Source organism: Peromyscus californicus, unplaced genomic scaffold (genome assembly GCF_007827085.1).
Source record: "Peromyscus californicus insignis strain IS unplaced genomic scaffold, ASM782708v3 Scaffold_6__1_contigs__length_162567912, whole genome shotgun sequence".
NCBI classification, from domain to species: Eukaryota; Metazoa; Chordata; class Mammalia; order Rodentia; family Cricetidae; genus Peromyscus; species Peromyscus californicus.
The window spans coordinates 129,992,451-130,018,524 of NW_026294584.1; the positions used below are offsets into that span (position 1 = coordinate 129,992,451).

At 42.7% G+C, this 26,074-nt stretch overlaps 2 protein-coding genes across 2 annotated transcripts in view; one reads left to right on the top strand and one right to left on the bottom strand.

Moving 5' to 3' along the window:
- The window catches only part of Syn2 (synapsin II), a 154,008-nt gene that overhangs the window by 78,327 nt on the left and 49,607 nt on the right, over nucleotides 1-26,074 (top strand). The window contains exons 2-3 of the mRNA XM_052720879.1: nucleotides 24,583-24,640; nucleotides 25,921-26,012. Of these exons, the coding sequence (XP_052576839.1) occupies nucleotides 24,583-24,640; nucleotides 25,921-26,012 (150 nt within the window). The remainder of the gene's footprint in view (nucleotides 1-24,582; nucleotides 24,641-25,920; nucleotides 26,013-26,074) is intronic.
- Nucleotides 7,179-26,074, bottom strand: part of Timp4 (TIMP metallopeptidase inhibitor 4) — a 35,188-nt gene continuing 16,292 nt past the window's right edge. Inside the window, exon 5 of the mRNA XM_052720881.1 lies at nucleotides 7,179-7,450. Within this exon, the coding sequence (XP_052576841.1) occupies nucleotides 7,259-7,450 (192 nt within the window). The 3' untranslated portion in view covers nucleotides 7,179-7,258. The remainder of the gene's footprint in view (nucleotides 7,451-26,074) is intronic.

Here is a 26,074-nt window from a genome sequence, read left to right on the forward strand (position 1 = left end):
GAGGGCTTCAGAGTCAGTGAGCACGTGCTTACTGAGTGGCAGCTTTGCCAGGTGCCTTGGGTTAGACACTGAGCAAGTAGATTTGTTCCTTCAGATTGCACCAGAGACAAACATTAGGAAAAGAAGTCTCTTGTTTAAGTCTGTTCTTAAAGTCTTCATGGGGATGACGCATTACCTCGCTCTGGATTTGGGCTCATATAAGATTGTGTCACTCATTGTTTAGAAAGACCCAAGGAGGCAGAGCACTTTGTACCAGCCCAACATCCTTAATAGCATCTGGAAATGGATCCAAGAAAAGTCCGGAAGACAGGAGTTCAATTCCAGAGTCTGTTATGTAACCCGTTAAAACATTTTCCTAGAGGCTGCACTGCAAATTGCCAGACTCCACGGCTTCTCTCCTGTGACCGTATTTGTATTTTCTGTCTTTTGCCCATCCTACCTTGAGGTTTGCAGCAGCATTTCCAGATCATCTGAAATGAGTTGGAAATCGCAGTGCCTGCACCTTCTTACTGTGCCCTCCTGCACTACAGTCTTGATTCCGAGTTTTGACAACGTGAAGAGTGTTCGATGACGTGGTGGCCACAGAGGTGAACATGGTGTGTAGTGTACTCGAAGAACTTGGTCTGGCTAGGGAGATGGATTAGATGCAGCAGGAGCAAAATAAAGAGCAAGACTAGGCTCCAAACAAGTGATACTTGTTCAGGAGAGGTAGCATGAAGTGAGGTAAGAGCAATGGACCTGCACTTAGAGAATCAGATTCAGAGGCTCATTTGTGAATGAATCTATTTTTCTTTAGTTCACTTACAAAAAAAAAAAAAAGAAAGAAAGAAAGAAAGAAAGAGAAGAGAAGAGAAGAAAAAAAGGTAATGATATTGTAAAGTTCTTGACCTGCCTAAACCCCTAGGTTCAAGTGAGAGACTATATGAGGAGCTTTGGAAAACACAAATTAAAATACAAGCAGATGGAAAATAACAGTATCCCGTTTTCATGTGGGGAAGCAGATCCAGAGAGGTGAGCCACCCGTGGAATGTCCCCATGCGTGTGATCAACAGCTGCTTGTTGTTCAGGTACAGAATAACAGATTCCTCTTGCCTGTTATTTCTGTTACCAGCCTTGCTTCCTATAGACTGTTAGCAATATAATGGACACATTGTTGCCCCATAATTGTATTTTTGCAGAATGTGAGGAAGACAGGGGCTTTCTATTTGTTTATTTGTTGGCAGGGTTTGCTAAGTAGCCCAAGCTGGCCACAAATTCACAATCCTCTTGCTTTGACCGCTGGAGTTCTAGGATTACAGGCATGTGCTACCACATACAGTTTGTGGATTCGTATTTCATATACTGTCTTATTTGTTGGGTTTGGCAAAGATGTAATGAGGCATCCTTGAATAAAAATATAATACAAATGGCCAACATAAAATTTAAAATTTTCTAGTAGCCACAGTGAAAACAAAAAAGAAAACCAGGCAAAATTAATACTATATTGTATTTAACACATTATGTTCAAAGTTTTATTTGTTCTTCTTTCATATAATACATCCCAACTATAGCCTCCTCTCTCTCCCCTCCTCATAACCTCCCTCCTCACCTCTCCCCCAGACCCACTGCTCCTCTGTTTCCCTTCAGAAAAGAGCGGGCTTCCCAGTGATAGCAACGGAACTCGGCATAACAAGCTGCAGTAAGACTAGGCACAAACCCTTACATCAAGGCTGATGATGAGGCAACCCAGTAGGAGGAAAAGATTCCATGAGCAGGCCAAGCGAAAGAACCACAGTGTGTATGCAGGGGTCTGGTGCCGACCCATGCAGACTCGGTGGTTGCCTCTTCAAAGTATTTCTTAACATTTAATTAATGTAAAAAAAATTTTTTTTTGTTTTGGTTTTTCAGGACAGAGTTTCTCTGTGTAGTTCTGGTGCCTGTCCTGGATCTTGTTCTGTAGACCAGGCTGGTCTTGACCTCACAGAGATCTGCCTGGCTCTTCCTCTTGAGTGCTGGGATTAAAGGTGTGTGCCACCGTCGCCCAGCTGTAAAGCTTTTTTATACCCCAAACTGGGCTCAAATTCACAATCATCCTGCTTCAGTCTCTTGAGAAATAGGGTTGCAGGCTTCTGCTTTTGGGATGGTTATCAACTTGGCAGGTTTTAGAATCTCTATGGAAACAAACTTCTAAGCAAGTCTGTGAAGGATATCTCGATGAGGTTGATTGAGGTGGGAAGACCTACCCTAAATGTGGGCAGCATCATTTCGTGGGCTGGAGGTCAGGACTGAATGAAAAGGAGAGGGAGCATAGCATTCCTCTGTGGCTGCATTGCGATGCTCCTCCTGCCATGATGGACTGACTGGCCTTAACTGTGAGCCAAAACAAACCCTTCCTTGTTTACATGGCTTTCCTCAGGCATTTTGTCACAGCAACAAGACAAGTCAATAACACAGCCACCACATCAGGCTAATACAGGTTTCTAATGAAATATCTTACATTCCTTTTTCATGCCAATTCTCTAGAACTGGGTACGTGTATTCCTCATAGCACATGCTAAGCAGCCACCATGGCTGAGGACTGTTGTGTTAGAAAGAGGAGCCTTCCACAACCTCCACTTGCCTCTCTCCGCTTCTGTCTTTCTAACCTTTATTCCTGGCCTCATTATTGTCCTTCAGTGGGCTTGCTTGTGCCCGTCTTTCTGTGCTAGAGACAGTCTTTGCTTCCCTGTGGTTTGGTCTATGCCTGTGTGCGTGGATTCTCTTCTCTCCCGGCTGTTTGAAATCGGCGACTGTTCCCTGAGTGCCTTTCCTTCTCTGTAAGCTCTCAGGAACTGGACTCCTATGGCATCTTACTTGTGGACCAGTCTGTTCCCTACACGTGTTCCGGAAGGACAGGGATGGGAGTGTCCTCACTTCTGCAACCTCACCCACTTAGACTGGGGTCTGACCTCGAGCTGCGACTTAGTAAGCTTTAACAATTGAACAAACAAATTATTTTTGAAGCCCTCCCTGGCCCTGTTTGCCCACCTCTATTTTGTCTCTGATGGTGCAATCAGGCAACTTTCCTTATTTTTTGTTTTCATTATTTTCAGTGGGGGGGAAAAAGTATGGGCAGGATTTTAAACCGATTCCACAGCTTTTCTTTTTCCCAGCAGCCCTTTCTGTAATCACCATTCAGATTGTCTGACTACATCGACTCATGTCTGAAAAGCCTGTGGGATCCTTTTAGAGGCTTGGCTACTCGGCTGCCTAATTTGTACTGTCTGGTGTTTTGTCCAAGTGAGTTGCTTCTCTTCTTCCCTCATGCCTGCCTCTGCTCTGTCTGAGCTCCTGTGTAGTCAGGTCTGTTGACCTCATCATGGTCACCCATGACTGATGCTGCCAAGTCCAGGAGGTTTCACATTTTAAAACAAAGTTGTTGCTGTTCCCTCAGAGATACACCCCTGTATATAAAAATGGGACTGCTCTGATTGAAACAAGTTAGAGATACTCCAGGGCACCACAGAACATGGTTTAAGAGCCACAAGTCTTGTTAACTCCTTCTCAGAACAAATGGGAAAACAGGCCTAGAGAAGTGAGACCGTGTGCCCAGTGCAAGCACCATGCTAAGCAGCAGGATCTGGACCAGAACCCGGGTTTCCTTTCCAGGTCACTGCTTTCCTAACCACAATTTACTGCTTGGAGCTTCATTTCCCAAGGGGAGGAAGCAGGAACAATGAGTCTTTTATTGTACTCCCCCTGATGAAATCTGACAGGGTCTACCTCTCCTTCCCTTGTAGAAGATCAGGTTGGCCCCCTCTTGTTATTGTTTTTCTCTGGGACCCAGGCTGGGGCTTGCCTCAGCCTTTGTTCTGCTCCCAGTGTTTGTGGTGCCAAGAAGGATAGGGAGAGAGCGGATTCAGGCAGGTCAAGGTGGCACAGATGTTTCCTGTCCCTCGGCCAGTCTGGCTGTGTCTTTCAGAACAAGCTGAATGCCATGACCAGGTGTGTTGTCGGGACCTTCCAAGCCCTTGGAGGTGGTAGGTGTTTATAACCACAATTTCCTCATTGCCTTCTGTTTGTCATAGGCCCCTAGCCACTCCCTGAGGGAGTAGATTCCAGCCTGTGTTCTGAGACTCGTCCATCATTCAGAGCTCTCTGTGGTCTCATTGTTTTTAGCCCTGTGTCTTAAGTCCTGCACCCAGTGAGTCTCCCAGGCACTCTGTTCTCTGCCCTTTCCTCCTCGTTCTTGCCATTAAAATCATCCACATCTTTCCAGATCATGCTTTCATTCCACTTCTTTCAGAAGATCTCCATTTCCAGTCTTATGCAATCTCCCTCGGTTGCTTGGTTTACTTTGTAGCCTTCGTCTTCCTTTGTCTCCCTCCCTGTACTTTATGCACAGCATCTGTTCATATCCCCTTGGTTCATATTTCTAGGCTGCTGGCCCAGAATGTCATGCTCTACTTTTTTCCTTTACTTTTGTCTGGCTCAATCCTATTTAAAATTAGGATGGGCTTAGGCATCACTTCTGAAATTGTCCTCCCTTACTCAAGCTTGGTTAGAGTCCTCTCATGATCCAATGCACACCCTGTGTTTTATCTGTGTACTAAAAGTTCAGCGCTCCCAGAGAGATAGCCTGTGCCTTGTCTTTCTGTTTACCATGCAGAAACATCTTACTCATGGCAAGTGCTTAATAAATATTTAAGAGATGAATGAATAATTTGTACTACTATATTTTGAGTTATATTATACATTTTAATAGTTATTTGTCTCCTGGTAGATTAAAACCATGTGAGCATAGAGATGTGGAAGATAATAATCTTTTTGTTCCCCTTAAGGAATTGTTCATAGTAAGTGCATTAGGGTTCTCCAGACAGACAGACACAACAGGATGGATGGATGGGCAGGACTGACAAATCCAACTCCTGTGAAGAAGGCTGCAGACTAGAAGCTCAAACTTGTATTGCAGAAAAGTCTGAAATCTGTTGGGTAGACCAACAGTCTGGGAACTCAGGTGGGTGTTTCTGTTACAGATGTACAGTAGAAGTCTCCCTTTTTCTGGGAAACCTAATTTTTTTCAGTAGTATCTTCAACTAATTAATCTTTATCCATGTTTCCCAGTTAACTCCTCTACTTAATGTCAGTTGATTGTAGATGCTCATCATATCTACAAAATACCTTCACAGCAACATCTAAAGTTTAACGAAGTCATTGGGAACCATAGCCTAGACAAATTGACACATAAAATTTTATCATCACAGCAAGTGACCAACCAATAAATGCTTCTTGAATTAATCTTCCTATCTGCGGTTCAGAAATTTTTCTATTGCTGGCAATCATTTAAACTTAGTAACCTGAAAATCCCCTACCACTGAATTCTAACAAGTCTGAATAAAAAATAATGTTCTTTGAAATCCATGAATGAGTTTGCAAGAAAGTGAGAGCATATCCAGGGGCTGAAAATGAAGGCAGACTGAGTAGAAAGATTAGGAGAGGATATTCTACTTTAGTACCCTCAGTGCTTAGCTTTTAATACTTATACAAGACACAGGAGATGGTGACTTGGGTTGTCACAAGACAAGAGTCTTGGAAACCAAGTCTTTGGAAAAACTGAGACCTTTAATAAAATGGTGGCTAGAAAAAAATATACTCACATTTATACATATACATAAGAAACTTGTCTGTATCAGCTCATGCTCTTAATAGAAAAAATTCTCCCTTTAAAAATTCATAAACACAAGTCTGTTATCACTTGTGTTTATACAGCCTGGGTGATTTGCAGTCCCACAAGTCCAATATTTTTTAACTTAAAAATTATGCCCAGACAGTGATAGCTTAGCAGAAAGTTTGGATCCCCAGAACCCATGTAAATGTGGAGTGCACATGGCAGCTTACTTGCAATTCCAGCCTCATAAGGTAGAGGTGGGATCCCTAGAGCAAGCTGGCTATCGAGAAGAGCCACATAGGCAAGGCAAGCCCTGGGAATGACTGAGAGACCACGCCTCGGTGAACAAGATAGAAAAGCAGTCAAGGAAGACTCCCAAAGTCAACCTGGAGCCTCCTTATGCACCTGCATGCTTCATTGTGCCCTAGTGTATGTACACACACACACACACTATACATATACACATGAAAAGAAAACCAAAATTGTGATGTTGCTGCTTTGTGGACTGAGTCTAGGACCTTGTCAATGTTAGGCCAGTACCTATCACTGAGCTATATCCCCAGCTCTTAAAAGAGTGAATTCTAGTGAAGACAGAATTGGTGAACAAGAAGATAAAGCTGAAATTATGACAAAATGAAGAGAAAAATAGGAAATCAAGATTAAGGTGGAATGAGGATTCTCAGTGTATGTCTAATCATAATTCTAGAAGGAAGGAGACAGTATTCAGAAGCAATGGCTGAAGTTTTTCCAAAACCAGTAAAAGGTATTAGAATGTACATCTGGTTTCAAGGATTCAACAAGGCCACATTTTTACACATGTCACACTGAAACCACAGAATATCAATACAAACGTATGTCTTAAGAGCATCCAAAGACAGAAAAAAAACACTGATGAAGAATCACAATTAGACTATGGTGCAAGGTCAAAATATTGAGAGAAAAAATTAGTCAGTCTAGAACTTCCACTCTGGCTCAGTTAACTTCATTCAAGAATGAGAATATAATAGAGACAGGTAAGGATGTCATGCTGAAATTAATATATAAAAACAATTATCATCAGGAAGTAAATCTAAAAGGAAGTAATAACATGAGAAAGCAATAGTTAACAAAGAAATTGATAAATATATGTAGATCTAAAACAAAAACAAAACTCGGAAAAATCTTGACTGTATGAAGCAACAAAAACAGTAAATTCGGTGAGTATAAAAACAAAATCAGATACAAATATCAAGCAATAATAGTGTGTGACAGAGTGAGAAGGAGAGAAGAGGGGTGACAAGTCCTTTGTTTTTTTCTGAGACAGGGTTTCTCTGTACAGCCTGGAACTCCCTCGGTAGACCAGGCTGGCCCCGAACTCACAGAGATCTGCCTGCCTCTGCCTTCCAAGTGCTGGGATTAAAGGTGTGTGCCACCACCATCCTGTGACAAATCTTAAAGTATTCTAAGATTAGAGAGGAAAGGAGAGCTGCTGCTTAAAGACACCTAGGTAAGCAAGGCATGCATGCATCAGAACTAAAGGGTAAGTATTGGTGAAATTATTAAGGCCACTCCACGTAGTTAAAAGGAGATTTATTTAATGGCGTAACTTACAAATTAGGGAATAGGTAGGTCGCGGAGTCTGGGGAAGGTGTATCACAGTCCAGCGGTGTTCTCTGGAGCTCTGCTCGGTCCACCTCCACTATCCAGGGTCCCGCAACAGAGAGTGCCGCCGATCCAGCTCTCGGGTCCCCAGGCGCCACCCTTGGCCCCACCTTGTAGGCGTGACAGTTGCCGAAGTCTCAATGGGGGTTGGAACTTCCAGATCAAAGCTGGAATGGCTACCCACTACAGGTAAGCACAAAGAAAATAGAAATAAAAGGGTATAATTACTAAACCATTATGAAAAGAAAAGCTGAGAAAGATGAACTCAGCATTACTTATCAAAACAAGCTGAGGAGCCTCAATATCCATCATTGGGAGGATAGATTGGAATATGTTTAAAACATTAAAAAGAAATGAATCATCAGGGCTTTATGTAACACTGTGAATACATGTCAGAAAATGTAACACTGGGTGGGAAAGGTTGATACAGAATAATAAATACCACTTATACAAAGTTTTCTAACAAGCAAGTAAGTATAATATACAGTTTGTAGGTACAGATACATACAGTAAAATTATATGATACATATAGAGAAGTAACCAGCATTAACTCAGAATTGTTATCTCCTATTCAAGAAATCTCAACAGTAGATTTTAATGGTGTATTTCTTTTATAAAAATCTGAAAAGAAAATAAAGAAAAATAGTAAGATTAACAAAGCTGGGTGGTGAATAAATAGGTGTGTGTTCCATCATTCTTTACATATTTCTGTATGCTTGAAAACTTACTTGATTTTGACAAGTAATGAACTTAAATTTGAAGGAAACTGTACCTGGTTGAAAATTCTATACTAATTAGTTAGTTTTTACTCCTCCCACCTTAATGCATGCTATAAAATGGTCTCATAAATTTCAACAACTTCTGCCGACTCTGGTTATAATTCAGGACTTCAAAGAAGTCAACAGATTTGCATTTTTCTAAGGCCATATTTCCCTATGTGATCATTTGCTCAGGGGAAGCTACACTGAATAAGAACTCAGGTTTATCCATCTTCTAATACTTTCTGCCTATTCAAGTCTATCCTGACCATCCAGGAGAGTTTCATTAGATTCTAATTATGGTCTGAGAACTTGGCCTAGCATTTCTGAAGAGGAGGCTTCAGGCTTAGACTGTAGAACTGCACCATATCAGGACTGTTTGAGAGGACAACAGTAGCATAGCCTCAAGAAATGAAGTCTCAAAGGGGCCTGTTTGCTGTTCCCAAATGGTGGGTGGCATGGGTAAGGAAAAGTAGACTAGTCTGTATAGCTAGGTCCGGAACCAAATAGCAAGTTTCATGATGGGGAATTTTAGCCCAGTCTGAAAGTGGAACAGAAAGCAACCCCCAGCCCCATAACTCCCATTGATGGCCATTTCTTATGACTATTGTGCAGTAGGTTTAATGACCTGATTTTAAGTTTCCTACAGGGGAATGTTAGAGATAATTCATTGAGTCCTTAAGACCATCAAGTGAACTTAGCCACATGCAAGGATTGATGATACAAAGGACAAACCTACTTTTGACCTCACGCATGTTTTAGGAAAAATTTCAAAGAACAGAATTTGGAACCTAGGGAATAAATAATATTTTAGAAGATATCTTCTTTCATGAGAGTACTGTCCAACTATTTGCTTTACAGGCCTAGTCTGCAGAAATATGTCTCTTGGTCATTAGCAAACCAAGAAGCTAAGATTTGGCTCCATCCTGCCTACTCAGTTGTCCCACTACCCTGCTACTTCTCTGCCACATGCATATCCTGCATGAAACCATAGCCACACCTGCTTATCAGGACTCTGAGAATTACACTTTCATATTGCAGCACTTTACCAATGCCACTAAGATGCCTTTTCCATATCACATATTGATCTATTTTCATTTTGGAAACTGAATCTATTTATCTATTAAGCAATGGCTCCCCAAATGAACATAATGAGTTTGAGATATTTACCTGATAAGACTGATAAAATAAAGAAAAATTTAAAGTATTTATACAGCTGGGCATTGTGAGATATATCTGTAATCCTAGTACCCAAGGCAGAGGCAGAAGGATCACAGGTTCTAGTCTAGCCTAGTATATATAGTGAGCACCAGTCCATTCGGGGCTATTAGTGAGGCTCTTTCTTTTTAGAAAAGGAAAGTATACATGTGTATGTATACCTGAGCTATAAAAAAAGTGAAAGGTTTAATTTCAAGAGTTTGAGAGTTGTTTATAAGCCTGGCAAAGGAAAGATCTTAAAACCAGGTGTGGTGGCACACACCTACAATCTCAGAACCCCAGTGGTCAAGGTAGGAAGATTGAGGGCTTGAGACCAGCCTGAGATACAAAGTGAGACTCTGCCTTAAAAATAAAAGAAAAAGAAAAAAATTTTTTAAACAACAACACATGCTGATGAGAATTTGGTGAGGGTCAAGGAAGGAGAGGGCAAAACTCTCTTGGTAGTAATGTGAATCAGCCACTGTGAAAGTCACTAGGTAGGACAACTAAAAACAGCTACTATATGATTCAGCTATATCATTCCTGAGTATGCTTGAAGGAATCTAAGTCATATAATAGAGATACCTGTGAATCCAGATTGATGGCAGTCTTAGTTAGACTTTCTATTGCTGTGAAGAGACACTATGACCATGGCAACTCATAAAGGAAAACAGTTAACTGGGGCTGGCTTACAAGTTCAGAGGTTTAGTCCATTATCATCATGGTGGGAGCATGGGGACGAACAGGCAGATATGGTGCTGGAGAGGTAGCTGAGGGTTCTACATTCAGATCAGCAGGCAGCAGGAAGAGAGAGAGAGGGACACTGGACCTGGCTTGAGCACTTGAAACCTCAAAGCCCACCCCCAGTGACACACTTCCTCCAACAAGACCACATCTCCTAATAATGCCTCTCCCTGTCAGCCTATAGGGGCTATTTTCATTGAAAACACCACAGTGGTGTACTATTCACAATAGTCAAATCAGCCTAGATGCCCATCAATGGATAAAGAAATTATGGTGTAAATATATAGTGGTATATACAAGTGTGAAAATGCCATAGTGAATCTACTGCTTTGTTCAATTAATATACACTAATGAAACTTTAAAGTTTGGGATATTTTTTCATTGAAAGCCACTGTAAGAGAAAAAAGAGGATTAGCAGTTTTTAAAGTGGCCTATTAGTCAGAAATGCATCAGAGCATACCTAAAGGTGTTGACTGTCTCTACTAGCATGCGTAAGTAACCTTTTTAAAGCTATGGACTGCTGTGGGATGTTCTGTATGGCAAATGTGTTGCTCTGATTGGTCAATAAATAAAACACTGATTGGCCAGTAGTCAGGCAGGAGGAAGTATAGGCGGGACAAGGAGGAGAATAAAGCTGGGAAGTGGAAGGCTGAGTTAGAGACACTGCTAGCCACCAAGATGACAAACAGCATGTGAAGATGCCAGTAAGCCACGAGTCACGTGGCAAAGTATAGATTAATGGAAATGGATTAATTTAAGATGTAAGAACAGTTAGCAAGAAGCCTTGTATGGCCATACAGTTTGTAACCAATATAAGTCTCTGTGTTTACTTGGTTGGGTCTGACAGCTGTGGAACTGGCAGGTGACAAAGATTTGTCCTGACTGTGGGCAAGGCAGGAAAACTCTAGCTACAATGGACTATTTCAGAAGTCATGTTTCCTTAGTAATAGATGTCCAACTATTAATAGGAGTTGTTATGCTCAATTATTTAATCTAAAATAGCAAATAAATGGAAAACATGCATAAACATGAATATTTTAGAAAATTACTAGTAAGTTCTGAGACTTTTAATGGATACCCTTTATAAGTTCTAGTTGTTGATGTTATTGTTGGTTTTATTTATTTATTTTTAGTACAGTCACTACATAGACCAGGCCTGCCTTGAACTAACAGAGATGGTGTGTGCCACTATACCTGGCTACAAGTTTTTCTTTTTAAGTAATGTCATATATTGGAAGAATTGAAGAATTGTGAAGCAGTAAGTTGGAAGGTGGTGCTCTCTTCCCAACCGTTCTCACAGGAAAATTGAGTGAGGTGAATAAAGAGCTTAACATTGAAACCAGTGCTAACTGCATAGTAAATACTATCCATTATTAATTTTATTGTGCTTAATATACTCTAGTGCATGTGTTCTGGGTAGGTAATCTACTCTGCTTCTGTTAACATCAGTTCATTTTTATTCTTTATGTTAGAGATAGGTGAGACTTTTCCTTTCCCTTACCCAGGGCCTGGCATACAATTAAGCCAATAATAGGTGCCTAATCTAATAGTTTTTTATTGAGTGAGTCAATGAATGAGGATTATCATATTTAAAGGGTTTATAGAATATATTTCATTATAACAGTACTAAATAATCCTCTTCAAATAAATATATCCAGATACTAAGAGGGACTATGTTTTCAGGGTTGGTTTGGTTTTGAAAACTAGTCTTCAGGGCTTGTTGAGTGTGAGGGTTATTTCAGATCATTAGTAGTGGCTGGAAGTAAGGACACATTGACAAAGAGGAAAGCCAGAATGAGGAAAGCCAGAACAATAGCTGGCATGAGCTTCCCGTTACACCAGCATTCCCACAGGATTCACATGGGGTGATCTTGGCCAATTTCCCCCTCTAAGCTTCAGTTTCTCCACCCATGAAAACGAGAAGAGGGCACCCAGATCATGTTCTCCTTTTCCTGTTGTTATACTCAGGTGCATCTGGGAAACAATGGCATGTGTCTTCTAGGACAGTGCCAGGTCTCATTCCAGTCTGCCAGAAGCAGTTGTGAGGACCTATTCTGATGAACAGCATCTCCCCCTGAAGTGGAGCCAGCTGGAAAATTGTGGAATGGAATGTGCCACCTGCACTGGGATTTGAAAACTCCAAGCGTTTTTGCCTTGAGATATGAGGATGTTTTTGCTGAGCTATGCTAGTGAGTGGGCTGACAGTGCCATCCACTGCAGCTTACACTTGGACTGAGAAAGGAGGCTGGAGCCTCCTCTGCTAATGAGAGGGAAGCATGGGAAGAGCGCCCTGATGCTCGCAGTTTACTCTGTGAATCATGCTCTGGTGATTCAGCAGCCCAAGAACCAGCCTCGATGCACTCTGTGATGCTCAGCCTTTTCTGGTCCTGATCTAACAAGCACTGGAACAGGAGTCAGGGCTCAGTTTACCCATCCTATTATTTTATTTAGGTTCTCTGTTCAACTTTGGTGGGTGGTTTGGGGGAGAATTAGCATTCTTACATAAAGAGGTAGCATTAGGGTTGGAAGGGGAACATGGCCAGCTTCTGTTAGACTTTTCCCCCTGGGGTGGGGATCTACACAGGGCAAGATGAGCAACATCCTGCCTGTTTGTTTGTTTGTTTGTTTGTTTTGAGACAGAGTCTTGCTGTTTAGTTTTCACTGTCTTCAGATTTGTGGTCTCCTGGCCTCTGCCTCCTGGTGCTGGGATGACAGGTGTGTGCTATTAGACTTAGATCTATTGTTGCTCTTGAACTAGTCAGACATTTCCTTTCTGCAGGCCTGTTCCTCATAAATAATAAGTCAAAAGCCCCTAAGCAAAATTTGCTCTTAAAAAGATGAGAGGAGATTGTGTTCTTGTTATAATGAGAATAAAGTATGCAAGCCCTTCAATAACTGCTATGTGGATTTGTACCGGGAATAGCACAAAACCCTTCATATGTGGAGTGCTAACTTAACACACACAAGGCCCAGGTTTGTTCCCAAGAGCCAACCTCCACCCCACCAAAAAAACAAAACAAAGCAAAAAAAAAAAAAAAAAAAACAATTAAGATGGAGCTTTGCCCTGTCATATGTTGAAGTAAATGTTCTTTGTAAATGTTTCTGTTTTGCATATGTTTGAGCTAGGCATGAGATACATACAGCAGTTACCACAACAGCAAGGTCCTTGCTGTAATATTCTTTATCTCTGTCTCTGTCTCTCTGTCTCTCTGTCTCTCTCTCTGTCTCTCTGTCTCTCTCTGTCTCTCTCTCTCTGTCTCTCTCTCTCACACACACACACACACACACACACACACACACACACACACACACACACACTCAGGGTAGGAAACAGAATTGGCTTACACAAGTATGAAGACTAAGAAGTCCTCAGATTTGCAGTTAGCAAACTGGAGACCCAGGTGAGCCAATAGTATAAGTTTCAACCTGAGTTTAGAAGCAGCTTGGGGACAGTCTAGCAGAGAGAGACGTTTCATGCTTTAGATGATGCTGGCCACATTGGGGAAGGCAATGTGCTTTACTTAGTCTACTGATTCAAATGTTAACCTGATCCCAAACCACTTTCACATGCTAAGAAATACTGTTTAAACAAATAGCTGGGCACCTAGTGCCCTACTCAAGTTGACACATGAAATTATCTGTCACAGGTATGCTTCACGTAAAGTAGAAGTGAGTGAGGGTGAGTTGCTGAACAATAGGAAGTGTAAGATACCCCATGAAGTTTATGATACAGTGGAAAGGAGGAAATTTAGCTAATAACACTAGTCTGTGTCTACTCAAAATGACAAGTTGATGGGTTTCATACTAGGCTTTCTTTAAATAAAAAGATTTATTTTTATTTTATGCATATGGATGTTTGGCCTGAATGTATGTTTGTGGACCATGTGCATGCTGTGCCAGAAGAGATCAGAAGAAGGTGTTGGATCACCTGGAACTGGAATTACAGACGGTTGCAAGCTGCCATGTGGGTGTTGGGAACTGAACCTGGGTTTTCTGTAAGATCAGCCTGTTCTCAGCCACAGGGTCATCTCTCCAGCTTCTCATATTAGGCTTGCAAAGAAAAAAGAAATGACTGTAGGAAGAAGGGATAGGGACCTTAAAGGATGAAGAGTTTGCAGAGGACGGGCACCGTGGTGGCAACCGGGAAGTGATAGGTGAGTAACTACATGGTAGGCAGAGACTGTTAGGTATGCTTATGCAGGCTTTTCACTATACAAGTGGTAACTGGAATATAGCCTCCCACTCTGCTTTCCAAGCCAAGTGCCCCAGTATAGAAGTGTGTCCTGTACAAGCACCCATAGAAAAGGATGCCTTTGCCTAATTCACCTAGCCAGGCCCAAGTTTGAAATGGAGTGGTTGTGTGTCATTGTGGAGCGCATTTGTGTCTAGATTGCTGTTGAAGGATAGAAATATGACTGACAGTGGCAATGACTGTTGGCATTATTTGTGACCCTCCATAGGAGGTAAACCTGGAGCTTTCTCAATGCCAACAGCCCTGTTTATCTTACATGAAATACATCCCTATCTTTTGAAAATTATATTTGCCTGATCTTTTCCCAAAGCAAACTTGATAACGGGCCTACTTTTCTTCAATATCAAAGCAGCCTGATTTAATTATATAAGCCAGTCATGGAAAGAGAATCTGTCCCATGACTCCAAAGCATTCTGTTCTGTAGCTCCACTATAATTACAAACAAATGTATCCAATCTTCCCATCACATGTTCTCCTGAGTTATAGAATTTTTCCCCTAATTTTGATAATCTTGTTATCTTGTAATACTGCATCATTTAATTATTCCCCAAAATAGATGTCTTCAGAAAATCTGCAGAGAAACTGATTTGTTTGCAGCTGAAGTCACAACTGGGTGCTGACTTGGAAATTCATTATTTTCAGAGCTTTGGGGTTGCTGTTTTTCTAAAGGGGTCTCATCTGCCAGCTCAGGCTTGAAGCTCTTTTGAAGAGCACTTGAAGGAATTTAATAAACTCAGGGAAAAACAGGACTAAGTGTGTACCCTCAGTGGTCTTTAAGCTCAGGACTCTGTCAGGTTGAGCCTGGTTGCCCTCTCTGGTATTAATATCCAGATATTGAGCTACAGCCAATTCAATAGCCTTGTAAACATTTCCTGAGTGTCTGCTTTATGCCAAGCAGTAGAACAGGCATTGGGGATAAAATAATGAGTAGTGCACAGCCTGTTGGACAGAGATGTCCAACCTCTAAACATGATCATCAAAAGAGCATTGGACTTTGATAGCATATGACACCCACTAACTTCTAATTTTAAGCAAGTCAGTGAATTCATTTGAGACTTGTTTCCCCATAAAAATCAATAACATTGGGGTGACTTTGTCATAGGAAGCACTAACTGTGAGGGTGAATTTAGGTTGTGGGGAGTGATCTAGCATCCAGTGTTCTTTCTCCCTCCTCCACACTCAGACCTTCAGTTTGAGGAAAGATTGCTACTGTAGTTTCCTAAAACCAGAGCTGCTGCACTGGGTTCTGTTTTTCTCTTTACCATTTCCACCTTTATAGTGTTGTTGGTGTAGACTACAAGACACGACACACTGCATCACTAAGTACTGCAGCTTGCACAGCATGGAGTGGGGCAGCCCTCTGTGTGGACCTCCTAGTACCCTTGCTGCTGGTGACCTTTTCCTTCTCATTTCTCTCACTCTTTGTGTTATTGCTGTGACACCTCTCAGGACTATCTTGAGGGAATAGTTTTCTGCCATTTGGGCTTTTATACCAGGTTGTGGTTGAACAAATGGTTAATAATATTCTGAGATTTATTTCCCCCAAATGTGTTTTCTTACACTTAGTCACATTAGAACTCCTCTGCCACTTTTCTGCCCACGTGCACATCTTCGTTCAGTTTACCCCTAATCAGCTTGGCATTTTAATCCCTGGAAATGCTGAATGCCATCTGCAAACTTGGCAGTTTCCCCGTGCACTCTCTTCCAAGTCATTTATATGAATGTTGACTAAGCTGTCATGCCACTCGCTCTATCTAAACATCTCCTTCCTTGCAGGGTGTTTGATCCAATGACTCAATCACAGAATTAATGATACAAAACTAACTCCTGAACACTGCATTTACCCAGGCCTGTGCCAGTGTCTTCCTGTTCTTAATTTCTTATTCTTAAACCAAATGCCCACAACAGGAATTTCCCCATGCACTGAAAGAAATTCATTAGATTCAAATCCAAGTTTGAGTTAATAATCTCTTCACTAACGTAAGGTCCTGCCTGACTATGTTAAGACTCCTTTGTGGTCTCTGATCCAGAACGTCTACAGTGGAGTTCAGTGTCTCTTTCATGACATTAAGTCCTGTTTTTCAGTACCATGTCATACTCCAGGTTCCTTGGCCTTAAACAAGTGACTAAGTTGTGAGGTGGGTGCTGTGTAATAACTGTGGGTTTGTTGAGGTCACTGGAACAGCACATTCTGAGGTCTGGCATAGCACAAGCTCCCAGATGCCCTTGAGCCCTGATTCAATCCCTTCAGTCTCAAAGTAGTTTCTCAGATCTTGGACTCACCTGACCATGTCCACCTCACCAGGAAAGTCATTGCCATTATCCTAGACTAGCAAATTCATGAAAACAGAGGGTAGATTAGAGGTTCCCAGGACACAAGGAGCAGAGGGATGGTTTCTGGTCGGGATGATGAAAAGTTGTGAAAATATATAGTGGTCCATTACACAGCACAGTGAGTGTTAAGTAATACTATTAAACTGTATGGTTAACATGGCAAGTTCATGTATATTATTATATAGTAAAATTAATTCATTTACCAGTTAAAGGTAATACTGAAAAATAGGCAGGAGAAATGAGTTTTGGGATTTTCTTTGAAATACTCAACCAAAGCCAGATGTGGTGGTGCACACTGTTAATCCCAGTACCCAGTAGGTGGAGGCAAGAGGATCAAGAGTTCAAGGCCAGCCTGAGGTATCTAAGACACTGTCTACAAAAAAGCAAGCAAACAAACAACCTTAAACCACAGTCCTAGCAGCAAAAATGTGAAGGTCTGGCAAATAGTGTTGAGTTCTGAGCTAAAGTTTTCCACAGCAAAAAAAAATCAATACTTTCGAAGGGGTTGGAGAAATGGCTCAGTGACTAAGAGCACTTACTGCTCTTGCAGAATGTGAAACTTTGGTTTCCAGCACCCACATCAGGCTGTTCAAACTGCCTGTAGCTCCAGCTCCAGGGCAATCCCACTCTTTTTCTGGCCTCCTTCAATGCCATGTGCATGGACACATGCATGAGCTCGGGCTCTCTCTCTCTCTCTCTCTCTCTCTCTCTCTCTCTCTCTCTCTCTCTCTCTCTCTCTCACACACACACACACACACACACACACACACACACACACACACACCTGGATTCTTGGCTAGCCCTTAAGTCTCACATACTCAGCCTAACGTATGAAGGTCCATTTCTCTGCGAAGCCAGAGTGAGCTGTGCCCCCGCAGTCCCCAGAGCCTTCCTCCAGCCTCTAGGCCTTTGCCTTGCATTTCAGCTTGTGTCTTCCTTGTGTGGTAAGTTTACCGTCAGGCTCTGTGCAGCCTTTCTCTCCTTCTCTAATGAAGGAACTAGAATTGCCTTTTCATTTGAGTCCCCATGGTGCCTGTTTATGCTTACTTCCTGGACCACCATTTCATAGAGCTGTCTCTGTCTTCTCACTAACTTGTGAGAGGAAACGTATTGACCTGCCTTAGAGGCTGAGAAAACTTTCTGAGCTATATGAACCTCTTGTTTTTATGTAATTGTGATTGTGTGTTTTAAATGTTAAATATTTGTAAAGAGAAGATTGAAAAGTAGAGATGTGATTGCTGGTTATAAATCTTAAGATCTATAAGGAATCTTATCAATCACTTATGGATGTTGGTCTTCTGTAGACATTTTTATCAGTCTGGCAACTGCTAATAGCCCAGCACTCCCTCCCTCCCTTACCACTAGCTACTCAGCAAATTCTTGCTGAATTTACTGACATACTACAGCTTGTGTGTGTGTGTGTGTGTGTGTGTGTGTGTGTGTGTGTGTGTGTGTGAGAGAGAGAGAGAGAGAGAGAGTGTCTTAACATGTGCGTGAATGTTGCAAAGTGTTATTTCTCTAGTGTGGGATCTCTGCAGATGTGTGTGTTTTAGAAGAAACAATTAAAGTTTGAGATGGCTTGGTGAATAAAGGTGCTTGCTATCAAACTTGACGTAAGTTGGATCCCCAGAACCCACAAGGTGGAAGGACAGAACTAACTAGGCAGGTTCACCTCTGACCTACTCATACAGGCTGTGAACAACCCCAGCCTCACAGTAAATACAATTTAAAAAAGAAAGATTTAAAACAACAAAATTCCAATGCTATTGTTTTGTTGTGCGAAGGATAGAACCCAGGGCCTAGACCATGCGGGACAGCACTCCACCCCCAAGCTCTCATGGCTTACCCCACAACTGGGAGGGATTGGGGAAGGTAGTCGTAGTGTTCGCCAAGCAATAAGCTAAACGTGCAAGACACATCCATCCAGTAGGTGGCAGCAGGAGCCCACAAACTCAGGGGAACAAGCACAAACTGGGTAACAGGCTGACTTGGTTTTACCTTTCCTGTGTGTGTGTGTGTGTGTGTGTGTGTGTGTGTGTGTGTGTGTGTGTGTGTAGAAATCCTGTATTTCCAGTTTTTCAAACACTTTGAGGGCTTGAGGTGCTTGTTCAAAAGGACAAGGCTTGGGTTAGAGTCACTGAGAGCAGAAACAATCACTTTGTTAGAGATACATTTCTAGACCAGTGCTAGATATCTACTGAATTTCCAGAGCTCTAGGAAAGTCTTTTATGTGCCCTCTGGAGCCTACAGATGCCGCATTAGCAATTATTCTCAGCTTGAAGTTTGGTCCTTGTGCAAATTTCAGTCATCTGGGGAAGATTTACATTAGGCATGTTTTCTTGTGTGGACGGGTAGGGACAAAAGAACATGTTAGTCTGAACTGGCACATGTGAGGAGAGACATGTAGGCCTGCAGAGTCAGGCAGGGTCCTCTCAGCCCTGAGGATGGCTTCTGGTTTTCTCTGTTGGCCCTCTACAAACCATCATTCCTAACATCTTCAGTCAGTAAGCAGCTCCTGATTGTGAGCCTGCTAAGTGCAGAGATCAATGAAGGATTTGGACATTTAAGATGTGATTAGTCGGTTGGTGGTGGCTCACGCCTTTAATCCCAGTACTCTGGAGGCAGAGCCAGGGGGAATCTCTGTGAGTTCAAGGCCAGCCTGGTCTACAGAGCGAGATCTAGGACAGGCACCAAAACTACACAGAGAAGCCCTGTCTCGGAAAAAAAAAAAAGATGTGATTATAATTGTACAAGTCTAAGTTCAGAACATGTAATCACACAACAGAACATAATTAATATTTTAAATCTAAAAGATTCTAGAGAATCCAGGATTTATACAGGGGATGGTCTGAAGTAATGGGGTGGGGCATCCAATTATTAGACGAGTGACTTTGAAAGGTGGTGTTACATGCAACAGCTATGAGCCAAGTGTCATGAGCAGACCATACATATGGTAAAAGTCTGTAAGATAAGGAAATCACATTGGCTACATTTATAGAAAACTCTATTTGCTGTGTTTTCTAACAGTAATTCACATTTCCACAGTATTTCAGAGCTTCCAAAACACTTGCATTTGATTGCATTCCCTTTTTAAATTTTATTTTAATGAGTATATATTAATTATATGTAATAAGGGGTTTTGTTATGAAACTTTCACACATGTATATGTGTTCTGACCATACTCACACACACCCATTGACTTTTCTCATTTCACTTCCATACCCACAATCCTCTTCATATCATCTGCAGGTCAGATATTATTAAATATGGTAGAATACATAAAACATTTAGTGTTGAGTTCTCAGAACCAAACTAATTTAATAATTTACTGCTAATTATTGGATCTGTCCTTAGCTCCTCCACCCACATTTGTTTTGTTTTCTTTTGTTTTGAGATAAAGTCTTAATATGTTGCCCAGGTTGGTCTCAGACTTCTGGGCTCCAGCCATCTTCCCACCCATCATGCACCACTAGAGATATTCTTTTCCTTGAATAACAAGAGTTATATCTTGTTAACGCCTCTGCTCGTTTTAGCAGTAAGGGGAGATGGTCCATTACCTGGTCCGCTAAGGAAGCTGCAAGCCGTTAGACTCACATGGACCCTCAGCTGCTAGGCTTATTAAGAAAAGGTTACAATAGGGGGAAATGGACAATGCAGGCACCGAGGTATTTTTAGACTGTGCTGCAAGGATGTGCATCTTGGGTTCTGTTTAGATTGAGCACAGGGGATAAATCTGGATTATTTTATAAGATTACCGATCAGAAAGTCCTTGCTAAGTACTTACACTGTTGCCATCTTATGCAAGGGCAGTGTGGGGAAACCAAGGCAGGTGAAATACGTTTCCCAAACTTTCAAACAGGAGCGTGCATGATATAATCTTTTCCTTGGGTGGGAAGCATTTGGTAGTTCTGTAAGAACTGTAGCTGTGTCTATTTCTTGCATCAGGAATTCTACAAAAATCATTTACCTCATGTCTGTTTATTAAAATGGAAAAACCGTGTAGCAGCAGCTAAGCAAAGACAAGCACTCTGCTGTCTTCTTAAAAGCCTCTCACTGAGACACACACTCTTGAGTGAGAGAAAATCAAGGCTCAAAAAAGTTTCTGTAGCAAGATGCTGTATGTGTGTTTAGAATATACACTCATGTCTACACTCCTAACCCACCAGAAGGGCATGCTGGGAATGATAATGGGATTGTATGTGATAAGAGATGAATTGAAATATGGAGCATTTACGTTTTTATCCTTTTATGTTCTTTTGAGTACGGACTGATTGAATGGTTTAGCCATATAAACAACTTTGTTATTATTTGTTTAAATATGGGATTCTCCCCAAAGATCACACAGCCAGGAAAGGATACAGCCAGCACCCACACCCCAGACTGAGGCTGCAAAACCTGTCTTCTGGATCCCAGCACACTGCTCCCTGCTAGTGCCCTCTTAAGCTCAGGGGTGTCAGTCATTTGCTAGCAAGTTATGGAACTTATTCCATGAAGGCTTTTTTTTCTAAAAAACGAATCAGAATGTCCAAGGGCCAGTTGCTTCATGAATGTGTTTATCCTCTAGAAGAGGGCTCTGTGCCTCATCTGCTGCCATCTTGACTTTTTTATGATGATGGTACCATGACTTAGCCAAGAGAAGTCAGTGACCCTGGGCCAGGAAACACAAACTATGATTTCCAACAGGACAAATTATCTTAAGGAAAAGGCATTAGGATAGCTTGCAGCATTGGGGTGGAGGAAAGTCATGAAAACAGTTCCATTAGCCAATTTGGTCAATGGGCAGGTGCAGGAAGTGGCAGATGAAGCCAGCCAAGACCTATAAATATACCCCAGTATCACTGTTCAAAACCCACAAAATAAACGAGCGAGTTAGAAAACTTGGCAGCTTGTGAGCATCTAGATGCAAGCTCTCAGCTTAGCTCATGATGTTTTCTGTGAGTCTGCATGCTGTTGAACTGTTTGGAGCTTCTGTTTCCCCAGCAGTCCAGTGGACAGCAAGCATTCTCTCTTGGCTCCTTCACAGAGTTGTGAGAAACTAGTACGTCAACGAACTTTGAAAATGCTAATCCATACAGAATGAAAGGCTGTTGTTGAGATCTCTGAGGCTAATCTTACAGAAAAGCTGTTTCACAAAGGCAGGGAGAAGCATCAAGAAAGTATTTCTGATAGCTTTTCTTTGGTCCTTTGCCTACATTGCTATCTTGTAGGTCATTTACTCTAGCCCTCCCTTGTTATAATCATGAGCAGAAGACTGAGAGTCCGGTATCTGCAGAGCAGTGACAGTACCATGCACAGACAGAAATGTCAAGAGAGTAGCATGTACCACAGGGCCCCTGGCTGAGGGGCTTGCTAGGCTGTGAATGTTGATCAGGAGCAGGCTGATGTGAAACTTAGGAAGAAATTAGGGCAGAGGTGGGGGGTTGGACTTCAGTGATCCAGCTCCAGGATGGCCCAGTGCCTCAGAGGAGCAATTTCAGGGTGGCCAGGGACTTGGATAGCACAAATGACAACTTCCTAGAACGGTCTGTTCCAGAATCCATAGAGGGAAAGGAAATAGCCTGGCCTCGTCCTGAGTAAGCTGACAGGAAGCAAGATAGGAAGTATTTGTAGTGGGGTAAGTACTCATGGCATCATTAAGTCTCTTTTGAGTGGAAGAAGAAAAATGGGAAAAAAAATCTGTACAGCACATGTGGTAAGTCAGTTTCCATAGTGTGGGAGAGTGGGAAGAACAGGTCAGCAGAGGGAGATGGCGCTGTGTGGCATGGGAGTTCTGCACACAACATCATTTGTGGCTGCGTCACTAACTTGCCAAATGACCTTGGAAATGTCATTTGCTTCCTGTATATGTTGAATTCCTTTTTTTTCCAAAGAATTTTCTCCCTATCTGGTCAGTCATGAAAACTAAACAAAATATTCTTAGAAGCAACTAGCATACAGCTATTAGAACACAATGGCAAATAAAATACTGGTCTATTCCTTTATTTTGAGAAGAGATTTAGAAAACCTCCAATGAAATAAGCCAGTTGAAAACGTAGAGCCCTGAAAAAAGCAAGCATGATTTAGCCTAGTAGGCACAGGTAGCTAGGCCCTTTTTTACAAGCAGAGAACAAAGCCTAAATGAGCAGAGAAGAAGACTCCTCCAGACGGAAGGACAATTAGAGGCCAGGAAAGAAGGGAGGTAAATATGTGCAAGAACGTGGTCTCCTCACACAGGCCTGATGCCTTTAATGCATCCGGGAGGAGCTCCTCTTAACCCTGGTAGATGGGGAAGACACTGAGCGGCATGACTCAGCTGGACTCATTTCCCTGAGTGTCTGTGAGACAAGACAGGTTTCATGCTCAGTTGGGGTTGCTTGCCTCTGTTGTCGGCTCTCCTGGTGTGTGTAGGAAGAACCCAAGAGCTAATGGTGATTTCTTTTCCTTTTTGAGTTTTGATTCCAGCTCTTCATTATCATTATTGAAAAGATGCATCTCTCATACAGTACATCCTAGCACATTTTCCCCTCCCCAACTCTCTCTAGCTACTCCCCCCACCTCCCCTCTTCCCCAGGCCCACCCCTCCATCTCCCACTGAAAAGAGCAGGCTTCTGAGAGACAACCACTAAGACAAGGCGAAAGCCCTCATACCGAAGCTGGGCAGGGCAGCCCACCAGGAGGGAGGGTCCCAAGAGTGGCAAAGAGTCAGAGACACACCCACTCCCACAGTTAGGAGTCCCACAAAAACACCAAGCTAACAGCCTCAACATATATGCAGAGGACCTGGCGCAGACCCCTGCAGGCCCTGTGCTTGCCGCTTCAGTCTCTGTGAGCCCATATGCACCCTGCTTAGTTGCTTCAGTAGGCCATGTTCTCCTGGCGTCCTCCATCCCCTCTGACTCCTACAATCCTTCTGCCGCCGTTTCCGAGTGATTTCCTGAGCTCCGAGGGGAGGGAACCAATGGAGACCTCCAGTTTAGACTCTCATTCTGCAAGTCTGGCTGTGGGCCTCTGCATCCACTCTCCTCTACTGCCAGAGGAAGACTCTTTGATGACAACTGAACAGGACACTGATCTATGAATATAGCAGGATACTATTAGGAATCGTTTCATTGATTTTTTTTTTTTCTAGACCTATCATGTTTGGTTCTACCCTAGGTCTCTGAGTTATCCAGTCTCCAGTTCCTGGCTATTCAGTCAGTGTCAGGGATGGGCTCCCTCTTGTTGATTGAGCCTCAAGTTAAATCAGACATTGGCTATGCCACCATTCCCCCAGCACATCTTTCGGGCAGAGCAGACTGTAGGTCAAAGGTTTTGTGGCTGGTTTGGTGTTAACGTTTCTCTTTCAGCAGCCTACACAGTACCTCCCTACACAAAAGAGACTAGAACATAGGGGTGAAGACTCCATGGAGACACCCGCTCAACCTCGCCACATTTAATGAGCTGTGTGGATATTGTCCTCTGCAATGCCCACCTCCACCCATCAGTTTGCAGAGAGCAATCTCTGTCCTAGCATCAGCCTGGATTGTTTGGGGGATCTCCATGGGACCCCTCTAGCCAACAACTCAATCAAATGCAACTCAGTCCAACAGCGATTTCTTTAAATCCTGAAAGTCCACGGGTGGATGACAGTTATGCATGGAGTGAAACACAGGGTTAGAAGATAAGGAAACCTCAGAGGTGTGGAAGATTGACCTAGTCTTTACCAAGAACAACACAGAAAATTAGAATCTGTTTCTAGACGGTGTGTGTGTGTGTGTGTGTGTGTGTGTGTGTGTGTGTGTGTGTGTGTGTGTGATACAGGGCATTAAATCATAAAAGGTGAAAAGTGAAAGGGTACTGTAGACTATTTTGCAGGTGGGTAAATTGAGGTTAAAAGAAAGAAAGGACTTGCTTGAGACTTTATGGCAGTCTAGCAGCAAATGAAGAGCCAAACCCAGATCTGACTCTCAGTCTGGGGTTCATCTGCTATAGACCTCTTCTTGGGGAGAATACATGTCTGAGTTCAAACACTCACACAAAACTAATTTGTGTGCCCTCCTCTCTTTCTCTAGGGCCAAGTGCTTTCGGGGCAAAAAAATCCTTGGAGATTATGACATCAAGGTGGAACAGGTAATCAGCATGAAGCCTCACATGCCCTCTGCCATCCCAGAGTGAACCATCTAGTCCTGGCCAGTGGAGTGCAGTGGAGTGCAGTGGAGTGCAGTGGAGTGCAGTGTCCTCACTGGACTCCCGATTCTGCATCTCCTGTCCTCAGGGCTTTTCCTTAACTCAGCAGTTCAGAAACAATGTGGTTCTCCGTGGTCTCTTGCAGTGCAGGGCTCCCAAACTGAGGAAGCCGTAGAGGAGGGGTGCCTTCCTGGGATGCTGTAGGTGGTAGTGTAATTCTGGGTGGGCACATGTCTTCTGTTCGTTGTCTGCCTACTCTGACCCTGAGGCTCTACTTCAGAGGGCACCTAGAAAAGAACATCCCTCGTTTCTATAGGGAACTTGAAAGACTGTTTTGTTTTTTTTTTTTTTTTTACCTTCTTCTGCCTCTTATTCCATGATAATAGAAAACTAGGCCGTTTGCAGGGAGGAGATGCCCTGTTTAAATAACGCATTTTCTATGTAATAACAGAAATTATTATGGTATTTTCCTACCTATCATTACATTTATTTATTTATTTATTTATTTATTTATTTATTTATTTATTTATTATTTTTGCAAAATGATCTCGCTAAGTGGCCCTGGCTGGCCTGGAACTTGCTATGCAGACTTACAGAGATCAGTTTACCTCTGTCTCCAGAGTGCAAGGATTAAAGGGATATACCACCATGCCCAGTTTATATGCCATTCTTAAAACGACTTGTTAGAGCCGGGCGGTGGTGGCGCACGCCTTTAATCCCAGCACTCGGGAGGCAGAGCCAGGCGGATCTCTGTGAGTTCGAGGCCAGCCTGGGCTACCAAGTGAGTCAGTCCCAGGAAAGGCGCAAAGCTACACAGAGAAACCCTGTCTCGAAAAACCAAAAAAAAAAAAAAAAAAAAAAAACGACTTGTTAGATATTCTGGTGTGGTTAAAAAACAACAACAACAACAAAAACCCTACCTACCCCTGTGTTGGAGACAGAGGAAACAGGAACCCAGGCAGGACAGGAACCTTGCTTGACATGCTGTGTCAAGGACAGGGGAGAAGGAAACCCAGTAGCCTAACCCAGAACCCAGTGCTTTCATGCAGAGACTGAGAAAGGAGATGCTTGTCCTGGTCACATTCTGTCTCTGTAGAGAGGCTCAAAGGATGCTGAGCTGGGAGTCAGGAGACACAGCAGTAGGTTTTATTTGTCCAGAAAATGGTGTGGTGGAGGCTGCTGTGTGGAGGACCGAGACTCACTGCTCTACTGTTACTCTCCAGGCGGAATTTTCAGAGCTTAACCTGGTGGCCCACGCAGATGGAACCTACGCTGTGGACATGCAGGTGCTCCGGAATGGCACAAAAGTTGTCCGGTAAGGGCCTTTCTGTTCTTGGGGTTGCTGTCACCTCTGACTTGGTGGGGGTGGTTTCAAAG